Source organism: Bos indicus x Bos taurus, chromosome 20 (genome assembly GCF_003369695.1).
Source record: "Bos indicus x Bos taurus breed Angus x Brahman F1 hybrid chromosome 20, Bos_hybrid_MaternalHap_v2.0, whole genome shotgun sequence".
Lineage (NCBI taxonomy): Eukaryota > Metazoa > Chordata > Mammalia > Artiodactyla > Bovidae > Bos > Bos indicus x Bos taurus.
The window spans coordinates 71362015-71374339 of record NC_040095.1 but is presented as its reverse complement, the minus strand read 5'-3'; the positions used below and the strand labels follow the sequence as shown (position 1 = coordinate 71374339).

Genomic DNA, 12325 nt, shown 5'->3' with positions numbered 1-12325 from the left:
AGCCTGTCACTAGTATTTGTCAACCGCAGCAGCGAACACTTCTCCCTGCCTCTTGTCATCCCCCAACCCTCCACTCAGAGCCTCGGAGGCAGTGCCGGGACCCCGGACCCCACGGGGCTGGGGGCGAGGCTGCAGCCTCCGTTTGTCCCCTCCATGGACTCCAGGCTCACAGGGGCATATGCTGGGGACAGGGACTCCACAGGTGTCCTGTCCCTCCGGCTCAGGGTGAAGAATCTGTCTGCAATGCAGGAGACCTGCATTCAATCCCTGGGCTGGGAAGATCCCCTGGAGGAGGGAATGGCCACCCCCTCCAGTATTTCTGCCTGGAGAATCCCATGGACAGAGGAGCCTGGCGGGCTACAGTCCATGGAGTTGCAGAGCTGAACATGACTGAGCGACTAACACTTTCACTTTCAGAGAGTTAGGTTTTCTAGGAGGTTCCCAGCTACACTCTCTGGGACGGCTGGATCTGCGTGGGGTCAGGTTCTGGGGCAGGTCGAGCTTCTGTGTGCCTGGACACTGTGCCTGCTGCTGGGTGAGGAGGCCCTGGGGAGGGCCACGTCTGAGGTCTGCCTGTCTTCCTCCTCAGTGCCCCCTGCCGTGCCCTGTCCAGGGACAGACTCCTAGGAGACCGAGTCCCCAGCCCGCTTCTCTGTCGCTCCTCAGCACTCAGGTTCCCCTTGGACCTCAGCACCAGTTCACAGGCCCGGGAAACCTCCCATTCCTGCTTGGGGTTCATGGGGATCTGGGGGAGCCCTGCCTTCAGGCACAGGCACCTCATCACAGCCTCCAGGTCCCATGGACCCACACCCTAAGGCAGCAGTGTTCTGGAGCATTTAAAAAGTAAATATATATGCTTTTTTTTTAAGGTAGAAAATGTAAAATAGGAGGAAGGAAAAACAGGATACTCATGGGAAAAAACTGTAAAAATAACTGATGAAGCAACTGAAACATGAGGTGCAACAAGGCACAGAGGCTACACCCCCAGCACACCTGGGCGTGTCTCGTGGGGCGGGACGGCCCTGCCCACACCCCAGACCTGCGCACTCTCCGCCTGCCCCTGCCTCTCAGAGTCCTCTGTGTGTTCACACTCTCTGGGCTGGCGATGGTGACTGAGCCCATACGCTGAACTCTCAAATTCCCAGCCCTGTGATCAGACGGAGGGAAAATCCTCCCTCCATTGCTTCTCCATAGCAAAGTAATGCTCAAAATCTTCCAAACCACGCTTCAGTAGTATGTGAACCAAGAACTTCCAGATGTTCAAGCTGGATTTAAAAAGGCAGAGGAACCAGAGCTCAAAATGCCAATCTCTGTTGATCATCGAAAAAGCAAGAGAGTTCCAGAAAAACATTTACTTCTGGTTTATTGACTATGTCAAAGCCTTTGACTGTGTGGATCACAACAAACTGTAAAATTCTTCAAGAGTTGGGAATACCAGACCACCTGACCTGCCTTTTGTGAAATCTGTATGCAGGTCAAGAAGCAACAGTTAGAACCAGATATGGAATAACAGACTGGTTCCAAATTGGGAAGGAGTACGTCAAGGCTGTAGTTTGTCATCTATGCAGAGTACATCATGCGAAATGCCAGGCTGGATGAAGCACAAGCTGGAATCAAGATTGCCGGGAGAAATATCAGTAACCTCAGATATGCACCCTTATGGCAGAAAGTGAAGAAGTAAGGAGCCTCTTGATGAAAGTGAAAGAGGAGATTGAAAAAGCTGGCTTAAAACTCAAGATTCAGAAAACTAAGATCATGGCATCCAGTCCCATCACTTCATGGCAAATAGATGGGGAAACAATGGAAACAGTGAAAGTAAAAGTCACTCAGTTGTGTTCAACTCTGTGACCGCATGGACTATATAGTCCATGGAATTCTCCAGGCCAGAATAGTGGAGTGGGTAGCCTTTCCCTTCTCCAGGGGATCTTCCCAACCCAGGGATCGAACCCAGGTCTCCCATATTGCAAGTGGATTCTTTACCAGCTGAGCCACCAGGGAAGCCCAAGAATACTGGAGTGCGTGCCCTTCTCCAGTGGATCTGCCCAACCCTGGAATTGAACCAGGGTCTCCTGCATTGCAGGCAGATTCTTTACCGACTGAGCTATCAGGGAAGCAAAACAGTGAGAAAGTTTATTTTTTTGGACTCCAAAATCACTGCAGATGGCGACTATAGCCATGAAATTAAAAGATGCTTGCTTTTTGGAAGAAAAGCTATGGCCAACCTAGACAGCATGTTAAAAAGCAGAGACATTACTTTGCCGACAAAGGTCTGTTAGTGAAAGCTATGGTTTTTCCAGTGGTCATGTATGGATGTGAGAGTTGGACCATAAAGAAAGCTGAGAGTTGAAGAATATATGCTTTTGAACTGTGGCATTGGAGAAGACTCTTGAGAGTCCCTTGGACTGCAAGGAGTTCCGACCAGTCCATCCTAAAGATGCTGAAGCTGAAACTCCAATACTTTGGCCACCTGATGTGAAGAACTGACTCATTTGAAAAGACCCTGATGCTGGGAAAGATTGAAGGCAGGAGGAGAAGGGGACGACAGAGAATGAGATAGTTGGATGGCATCACCAACTCGATGGACATAAGTTTGAGCAAGCTCCGGGAGTTGGTGATGGACACGGAGGCCTGGGGTGCTGCAGTCCATGGGGTTGCCAAGAGTTGGACAAAACTGAGCAACTGAACTGAACTGGACTGATCGCTTCTCCAGGAGGCGTGCTGTCCCCTGGCGGCCATGCGGGGAAGCGCAGGTGGGCCAGCCTCCACGGCAGGTGTGGAGTCCCGGACCACCTGCCACTGCCCCGGGTGGCGTGGACGCCTGGATGTCCCTCGGAGGGCTGGCGAGGGTCTTCACGGTGAGGCTAGGATGCTGTACAGAGGGGGACTGTGGAGCGAATACTAGACACATGTTGTAAATATCATTAAAACTCAGGGAGGTTATCACAGAGTGCCAGGCTGGACGCCCTGTGTTAACAGCAACTTCGTGTCTGCTCTCGGTTTTACACGGGACGGTGCATGTGTGTGGACGCAGTCCTCCCCGTCGGGCCCCCCTCCCCCACTGGGTCCACAAGTCCATTCTCCGCACCTGCGTCTCCATGCCTGCCCTGCAGATAGGTTCATCGGTACCGTCTTACTGGATTCCCATATATACGATAATACGTGATACTTGTTTTCCTCGGTCTGACTCACTTCACTGTATAACAAGCTCTAGGTTCAGCTGGGGGGAGCAGAGGGGATATGTGTATAATTATGGCCGATTCACATTGTTGTGTGGCAGAAGCCAACGTTGTAAAAATTTTAAAAATAAAGAAAAAAACTGGAAGAGAGGAAGAGCCCTCCAACATTTTGGGAAAGAATCCTCTGTTGCCTTCGGGGTTTTCTGGAACCGAATCCTGCCCTGAGCTGAACTCCTTGCTGGAGCACCTCCTCCCGTCCACTCCCCTCTGAGCTCAGAGGCCGTGAGGAGCGAACCCAGGGAGTCTGAGGCCCAGGAGGCTGGCTCTGGATGGAGCATCGTGCTCGCTGGACCCAGTTCAGGTCCTTTACAAGTCTTCCTGAAGGGGCCTTTGTGACAGAGCCTCGCTCCTGAATGTTCATGGGTCCTGTGTGCGAGCCGCATGCTCTCCACCTCTGTCCTGTCTCTGCTGTGTCTCTGGGTCCATCTCTGTGTCTGTCTTCCTCCTCTGTCTCTCCTCTATCTCTGTCTCCATCTCTGTCTCTCCCGTGTCTCCATCTCCTCCTCTGTCTCCGTCTCAGCTCCTGCAGAGACACCCACGAGATGGAGAGTCAGGGCCACTGCAGGGCAGGAAGCTCTGGCTGTGCAGCCAGCTGGCCAGGGTTTGAATCCCACTCCTGCACCTGCTGTGGGGGCAGCTTCAGGCAAGTCGCTTAACACTTCAGAGCCTCGTCTTTTTCTTTGGAAATATAAACAAAATATGATCTGCACGACAAGTTGCAAGTTGCCCTAGGATCTATGACTGTAAGTTCTATGAGATGCAGGTGTGTGTGTGTGTGTGTGCGCGCACTGCCCTGGGCGGTCAGTGTTTAGTGTCACTAGCTCAGTGCTCACAGTGACTTTGTAAACTACAGCAAACAGCTACCGCAGGTCACAGGGATCTGTGTCTTCATTCTGAAATCCAGAAGAAAGCAAACACGCCGAAGCCCATTCCGGCAGCCACGAGTGTCTGCTTTCTGAAGCGAATTCGCTAGTGCTTCACTGGCCTGAAAGATGATGTGAATCGGAATTTCCAGCAAATCTGTAACTGAGAGAAGGCTTTCCAATCTCTACAGACTTTCACACAGGGAGTTACTGTATCTTATGCTCTTGGGTGGCAGCAAAACCGTGGTGTGTAATTTCTGCCCTTGATACACATTTAATCTGCTTGTTGCTTTGCTCTCTTCTGTCCTTTGCAGAGCAAAAGCTGCCTCAAGTCTCTGCGAATCAGAATTGCTTGGAAACACCAATTACTCAGCAGGTACTCCTCACAATTCTCTCGACCACCTTTTCAAATGGGTGAAATGAGCGAATCCCTGGAGGCGGGCATGGGCTCACTACTGTCCGGAGCACGGGGCGGGTGTGCAGAGCCGGGCTCTCAGGTGTCTGTCACCTTGTGGAAGGTGAGTGTCCACCCACTCCAGGCTCTGCTCAGCCTCACTTTCCCAAATCCTGACAGGGAGAAGCAATGGAGAAAATGGCCTTTCCTTGTTCAGGACACCAGAGGACGCCTGCCGCTGGGGCCGGGTCACAGCCCGGGGCCCCTGCCTGTGCCTCCGGGGTGGCCCTGACCTTGTCCTTGACCCCGATGGCACCTCAGGGTAAGTGAGTCAGGGCGTCAGCAGCCCTCGCCCTCAGCAGCTGAGCTTCCCTGGGTGGGACAGGCGGACACAGAGGGCACCCACAGCCGCTCCTCGCCCTGGAGGTTGTCCTCACCGCGTGGGGACTGGGCGGGGACACTGACGCCCCAGCCTCTGTCCTCATTACTCCCATCCCAGGCCCCTCCACCGCATCCCGGGGTGCTGGGGGACTGTGGGAGGGCCCTTCGGGGAAGGAAGGGGCTGGCCCGTGGTCCGGAGCTGCAGGTGGCACCGCCCAATGCAGGGTCGCCCCCTCGGCCTGTCCCGTCTGACGGGAGTCCCCTCCCTCAGGGCAGAGGAAGGAGAGGAGCTCGGGGGGCTCCCGCGGGACGCGCCCCCTTACAGCTGCCGCCTGGAGTCCCTGGGCCCTGTGAAGCACCTGGACTGGGCGGCCGGGAGGCACGGTCAGGACGATGGCAGCGCCAAGCTGAAGCTGGAGCCCGGGAAGGCTGACCCGTTCCCCACCGCCCCGGCCCACGGCGCCTGCCTGCCCTACCTGGGTGCGCAAGGCACCGTCCACTCCCTCCGGAGCTCACCCAGCTCTCACCCACCCAGGCCGCCCCCCGGGGCCTGCGCCAGCCGGACCAGCAGAGCCCTGCGGGACGGGCACCAGGGCCCAGCGCCGCCCCCCACACCCGGCCCCTTCCCCCAGGGGGGCCTGGACAGCAGGGTCCCTCGGCCAGCAGTCCAGCGTCTCCCGGTGGGCGGCTACCCCGCTGAGGACAAGCTGCGAGGCCTTCTGATGCCCCCGGGAGCCCCGAGTCACCCCGCGTTGTCACTCGATGTGCCCATCAAGATGGAGAGTGACTCAGGGTCCGAGGACGCGGCGGACGGCTACCGCATGTCCCCAGCCCAGGTGTGGCTGGGGGCCGGCAATCCGGCCAAGAGACAGCTGGTCACCTTCCCCACTAGGATGCACCTTAAGACGGAGCCGGGCGCCAGGCTCCCCCTGTACACCCCACCCCCAGGGCCTGGCCTGCTGGGCGCCCCCCCCAGACCCGGCAGGGGGCTGGCCCCGCTGCACCCCACGTCCTGTGCCTGCCTGGAGCCCCCACCCCGCCTCTGCATGCGGGGCCACCAGCCCTTCAACCTGGGCTGCAACTGCCGGGCTCCCGGGCCAGCTCCCGCAGTCAAGCTCGAGCCCCTAGACTCGCCCCTGTGGGCAGCTCATGGCCAGGGCGGGCCGCCTGGGCTGTTCTCCAAGAGCGCCCCGGCCGCGGGGATGCCCCCCAGGGACACGCAGTGCGCCTTCCTGCCCTAGAGCTGCCGGGCCCCACGGACAGTGCTCTTGCCCGAGCCTTCCCCGAGGGAAGCACATGCAATGGCAAGTTCACCGAAGGTCCTAAGTGCAGGGTGGTCGTCAGCTGCTCAAGGGCGGAGGGTTCTCCTCTGAGGAGCACAGCTCCCCATCCCCACCCTAGGTCATCTCCCCAGCGCCTCGCAGGGAGCAGACCTCAGGGAACAGCCGCACCCTGGTGGCCCGCTGCCAAGACAGCTAATTGGGAGTAAGGCTCACTGAATGGCAGGTGGCCACATGCTCACGCCTGGGAGGAATCTAGAAGTTCAGCCAGAAGAGGCTGATGGCGCCGGGCCACCCTCCACTCCAACATACAGCGTGTGCTCAAAACGCTGGCCTAGGCCAAGGCAGGCCCGGAGCTGGGATTGGCCAGATCTTGTGCGGTTCTTGCTGCAGTCTCTGGGGTTTCAGCGGCCTCCGATGGAGGTCTGTGCTTATCTGCCCCCCGCTGCATCATGTCACCTGGTGCACAGGGTGGAGTCCAGAAGCACAGCATGAGGGGAAGGAAGGAGCTGGTTCAGGTGTCAGGCTGCCTTGCTGACTGCAGGTCTTCAGATGACTCTGATCATCATCCCAGAAGGAATTAATCGAGACCAGACAGACAGGCAGCATTTTATAAAAAGGAAAAAATTGTGGGGACTTCCCCTGTGGTCCTGCAGTTAAATGCCTGCAGGGGGTGTGGGTTCGATCCCTGGTCAGGGAACTAAGATTCCACATGCCACAGGGTGTGGCCAGAAAAAAAGAAAAAAAATTGTGAAGGGAACACATTCTGAATGTAGGGAATTTAGGTGCAAAAGAAGAAATCAGAAGGCAAAGGCCACCCGCAGTCATCATGGATAGCTCTGGCGGAGGGCAAAGTTCACCACACCTTCGGGGCGACCCCACCCCACGGGTGCAGTCTGTGCAGGATGTGACACCAAGGGACAGAGCCACCACGGGGCAGGAGGAAGCTGGTTGGAGACCCTTCCTCTTTACAGCACGAGCATCTGTCCTCAGTCACCCCCTGCCCCAAGAGTCTCAGGACGTGCGGGAGCCCAGCGGGGACTTGCAGTCCCACCGCATTCAGCAAGGGGTCTTTCTCTCTGTCATCTGTGGCTTTGGGGTGTCAGTGTTCAGCTCCTGAGTTGGTGGTGAAGCTATTTGCTTCATTCACGTTGTCGAACTCAGGACAGGGCCAGCAGGACTGGGTCTGCTGGACTCTTAGGCACACCTGGGGGTGCTCTTACCCCTCAGCGGTCTGCTTCTTGGAAGGGCTTCGCCAGGGGCATGGTGGGGGTGGAAGGTTTCTTCCCAGAGTGACAGAAGTTACCCGTCAGACTCCGGGTTGGGCGTTGTCAATTCATGGCCTCATAGGATCCCCAGCAGCCTTCTCTTCTGTGCCCACCCCTTGCAGGGCCCTTACAGAAAGTGACGCTGGTGCCATGCTGCCCCCGCCTTTGCCAGAGTCTCCCCCTCCCCTGTTTTGATGGCAGCACAGCTGCCTGTCAGGACCACCTGCTTCCCACCCTCAGCCGGCTCAGCACCCCTCTCTTCTTGGTTCTCATACTGAGCCCAGCCCACTGTGTACATTTCATCCCTAAGATATGGCGTGGAATTTCAGAAACTTCCTCCTTCCTTTCTATTCACGCCAAGTGCCCAGCTCCTCATGGAAGCACTGTGCCATCTCTCAGAAGTGACTGTCAGCCTCTCTGGAGCTCCCTCTGTGAAGGGAGGGTCCTCAAATGCACCCTCTGCACAGGGGCACCCATTCCTGTCTCGGTGTGGTAGCCGGCAGTCTGCATGTGTGCAACCTTGGACCAGAAAGATGGAGTGGAGAGGCGTCATTGCGTGTTTGCACACTGTAGCCGGAACCCAGCGAAGGACAGCTGCGGCTTGAGGAGGTGCAGCAGTCTGCCCCCAGGGTCATGGTGCCCGAGCGTTCAGATGCACCCACTCCCCTGGACTACGTGCGCCGATTTGGTCCCAGCAGGTGCGTGGCGCGTGGCGACTCACGCTTTGTTGGTGCAGAATCCAGCGCCTGGACATCGGCGCTCCAGTCTCGTGCTCCAGAGATGCTGTCACGCTGGAGGCCCAGGCCCTGACGCGCTGGAACAGTGGCAACAGAGCCTGCCTCCATCAGCACTTTGCTGTTTTACAGCCTTGCCCCCCTGATAAACTGTGCAGAAGGTGATGATGGAACGTGGAATGTCAGATGTGGCCATTTCTGCAGATGTGGCCGTCCCTGCTTTAAAATGTCAGTGACAGCACCAATTTCAGGCCTATATTTTCTGTTGCTGGTAGCTTTTGCCTATATAGCTGAAAAATATTAAAATCAAAGATGATGTAGGAATGGGATGGAAGGGAGGCGATAAACACAACTTATAGTTTATATTTTTGTAGTTTCTATTGGATGAAAAAAGTGTTTAATATCTGGACAGACTTGTTGAATTTTTAAACACAGATGCACTATAATGCAGCCTTTCGTACTATTTCCTCAGTGCCTTTAGAAAGAGCTTTCAATTTCCAATACTGTGGTTTGTATTAAATTTATGATATTGATGTAAAATAAAATCATATGTTGTATGTGTTTACTGTAAATGGAAACATCTTCTTAATTTTCCAAATGAAATACCTTATTTCCTTTACAGTGTGTGTAGGCAAATTTACATTCTAAGACTGTCCTTTGCCGCCAGGCTCAGGGCCATGATAAGAGCGAGAGTGGACTTGGGGTCCCAGGAGGAGCCCCCACAGCTGTGCTGTCAGCCCGTCTCCCTTTCCTGCCAGACCTCCTGCCCAGCACCGAGGGCTGGAGGACACCCCAGACTCAGACTGCGCTGTGAGGAGCAGACGCCTGGCCCAATGTCACATGTGTCTCTGCCCAGGACCCGGGGACCAGTGTGTGGGAAGGGCCAGGAGGTCATCTGGGTCCAGGCAGAAACCGCCCCCCCAGGGTCAAGGGAGTCATGTTTTCATTTCTTTCGTTTGGTTGCAGAGCACCTCCAAACCGAATGAGCACTCAGCGCCCCGTATGGCACTCGGAGCTGCCCCGGTGCCAGTCCAGCCCAGCCCAGCCCCTTCCTGCGCCCAACAGGCCATATCCCTCCCTTCTCCACGACTCCGTGTCCCTCCTGGGGAGACTAGGCCAGCCTGCCCCCGCCTGCTGGGTCCCAGCCAACTGCTCCCTGGCCCTGGGGGCCAGCAGTCCAGCCTGCCGTCCCCACACCCACCTCCTCTCCCTGTGTTCTTCAGTCTCATCACGGGGAGACCTGGAGGCTGGCGTCACCCCACCGCATGACTCTCCCACCACCCAGCCTGCCACCAGCGGATGTGTGGGTTGTCTCCAGACTTCCGCTTGCCCAGCAGCTGCCCCGCGCCCTCTGTGTGCTTCCGTGAGACTGAGGACGCCCCCCAAGGTGCTGATGGCACTCCCCTCACCAGGCACTGCCCAGGCGTCCTCCTCGGCACCCAAGGGACCCTGCCACAGATACGCACAGCCCATTCCAGGCTGTGGAATGAAGACGCCAGAGGCTGGGTGGCTTATAGACAACAAGCATTTCTTTCTCACGGTTTCGGAGGCCGGGAGTCTGAGACCTGGGTGGCGGCAGGGTCTGCTGACGGCCAGCTTCCAGGTCGCTGGGTCTCTCTGAGGCGTGAGGGGGCACTCAGCTGTTTCATGCGCATCTCCTTCCTTCATTCAACGGCTTGTTGAGTCCATGCTGAATGCCAGGTCCTGGGATGGCGCTGTGGAGAAGGAAATGGCAATCCACTCCAGTATTCTTGCCTAGAGAATCCTGTGGACGGAGGAGCCTGGTGGGCTGCCGTCTATGGGGTCGCACAGAAGCGGACACGCCTGAAGCGACGTAGCAGCAGCCGCAGGGCCGGTGCTGGGGCCACGCTGGGGAAGAAGAGACGCAGAGTCAGGTTGCCGAAGCCGCGTTCCCGTGCACACAGCCAGGGGGCAGGGACAGACAAGTGGCCAAAGGACTGCGTAGGTTCTGTGGTGCGTGGGGAGGGGCTGGGTGCTGCTCAGGCGGGTCGGTTGGGGTCTGATGACCCAGGTGGTGGTTTTGTGGGTGAGGCGGCCTCCAGCCAAGACTTGACAGAAACACGGATCGCGCGTGGAGGAAGCTGGAGTGAGAAGATGAGGAGAGAGTGGGGAAGAGGCCAGGCAGGGGTGGCAGGTCACAGGCAGGTCTGGGTGAGGGGGCCACCAGAGGGCTTGCGGTGAAAATGACGCCGGGCGGTGGTCTGAGGGCCAGATAGGCTACAGGAAGGCGAGGGCCCCCAGCCTCCACAAAGACCATGCTGGTGCCGCGAGGCACCCTCATCTTGATTTCCTCCCCAGTGAGGTGAAAGGTCCTCTGCTGTCTGTCCTGCACTTGTTTGCTCTTTTTAGTTGAACTGTGGGCATTATTTTAAAATTCAGGATAGCTGTGCTTTGTCAGTTAAAGTTTCTCTCTCAGTCTATGGCTTGTCTTTTCATTTAAGGACTAAAATAGACACGAGTTTAAAATCTTGGCACAGCAAACTATCTTTTTCCTGGTGGTTTATGTGTTTGTATCTTAAAATAACTCTTTCTGGCAGTGCCTCTGACATAAAGCCCATTTGTCTGGTATTAACATCACCACCAGAGAAGGCTATGGCACCCCACTCCAGTACTCTTGCCTGGAAAATCCCATGGATGCAGGAGCCTGGTAGGCTGCAGTCCATGGGGTCGCACAGAGTCGGACACGACTGAGTGACTTCACTTTCATTTTTCACTTTCATGCATTGGAGAAGGAAATGGCAACCCACTCCAGTGTTCTTGCCTGGAGAATCCCAGGGACGGGGGAGCCTGGTGGGCTGCTGTCTATGGGGTCACACAGAGTTGGACACGACTGAAGCGACTTAGCAGCAGCAGCAGCAGCAGCAACATCACCACAGCCGCTTTCTCGGGCCCAGACGGGTGTGCAAACCTCCTCCAAACTTAACCATCCTGTTTTTTCATGTTTCACATATTTTTCTTACAATAACTAGTTGTTTTAAACTTGGGTTCTGATAATTGATAGATTTGAACATGTTTCCACTCCTCCTTTTGTGTTTTAGTTACCGATGATCCTTTGGCTTTTCTTTTCCTAGTATCACTATGGCATTGCTTGCACTTTCTTCTCATATTTAACAAACTGTAAGCTACAGCTTAACAAGATCTCTGCTCTCTCAGAACGCTTCAGAGATGTACCTCGCTCCCTTCTTTAGTCTGCCGGGTTAGAGCCTCTCAAGAACTGCTCCTGGTGTCTTCTGCTGAGGTGACTTTCAGAGAGAGCTTTTCCGCTGAGGAAGGCACCAAACCCAGGGAGGCACAGGCCCCCAGCTCTGTCTTCTTGGGATCCTCTCCTGACCCAGGGACCCCAGCACCTGGGAGACATTGCTTATTGGGGTTCTGTTGTTTGTTTCCCCTGGTCCACTCGTACACTGAGGATGTTTCAAAATGTCTGTACAGTTAGAATTTCAAACATAATTATAATTTGTTTACATTCTTCATTCCTCTAGTGTTCAGTCACTCAGTGCGTCCGACTCTTTGCGACCCCATGGACTGTAGCCCGCCAGGCTCCTCTGCCCATGGGGATTCTCCAGGCAAGAATACTGGAGTGGGTTGCCATTTCTTTCTCCAGGGGATATTCCTGACCCAGCATGGCGCTATATTTTCACAAATTATTAGGGACAGATGAAATAACAGAGGGATCAGCCCTCAGAGCCAGTCAGGCCCTTAAGTCCTGGCCCTTGGAGAGTGATCTGCTATCAGCTGACTGTAGGTTCTGGTTGGCATGGCCACAGGTAGGGGGCTCACACACCTCCTCTTTCCTGCCCCTGCCTCTGTGGCCCAGGCGTTTGCACACAGATACTGACCTGGGTCTGTGTACTCAAGCGTGTGTGGTGTCTATGGTGTACGTGTGGGTATGGAAGTCTGTGTGTGTGTGGTGTGTGCATGTGGTGCGGTGTCGGCATTTATGTGTGGAGTGTGTGGCATGTCTATATGTGATATGTGTCTGGGGTGTCTGTTGTGTCTTTATGTGTCTGTCTATGTGTGTGCAGTGTCTGTGTGTGTGTTTACGTGTGTGCGCGCCGCAGCCCCGCTCTAGGTGCCGTGGCCCCATCTGCAGCCGGCCTTCACAGTCACTGAGCCCGCGCGCCCCGCGCCCCACGTCCGAGCCGCCA

General features: G+C 55.8%; 1 protein-coding gene across 1 annotated transcript in view; it reads left to right on the top strand.

Moving 5' to 3' along the window:
- Positions 1–6836, top strand: part of AHRR (aryl-hydrocarbon receptor repressor) — an 86227-nt gene extending 79391 nt beyond the window's left edge. The window contains exons 9-11 of the mRNA XM_027520306.1: positions 4414–4475; positions 4674–4815; positions 5146–6836. Of these exons, the coding sequence (XP_027376107.1) occupies positions 4414–4475; positions 4674–4815; positions 5146–6115 (1174 nt within the window). The 3' untranslated portion in view covers positions 6116–6836. The remainder of the gene's footprint in view (positions 1–4413; positions 4476–4673; positions 4816–5145) is intronic.
- Positions 6837–12325: the final 5489 nt, after the last annotated feature.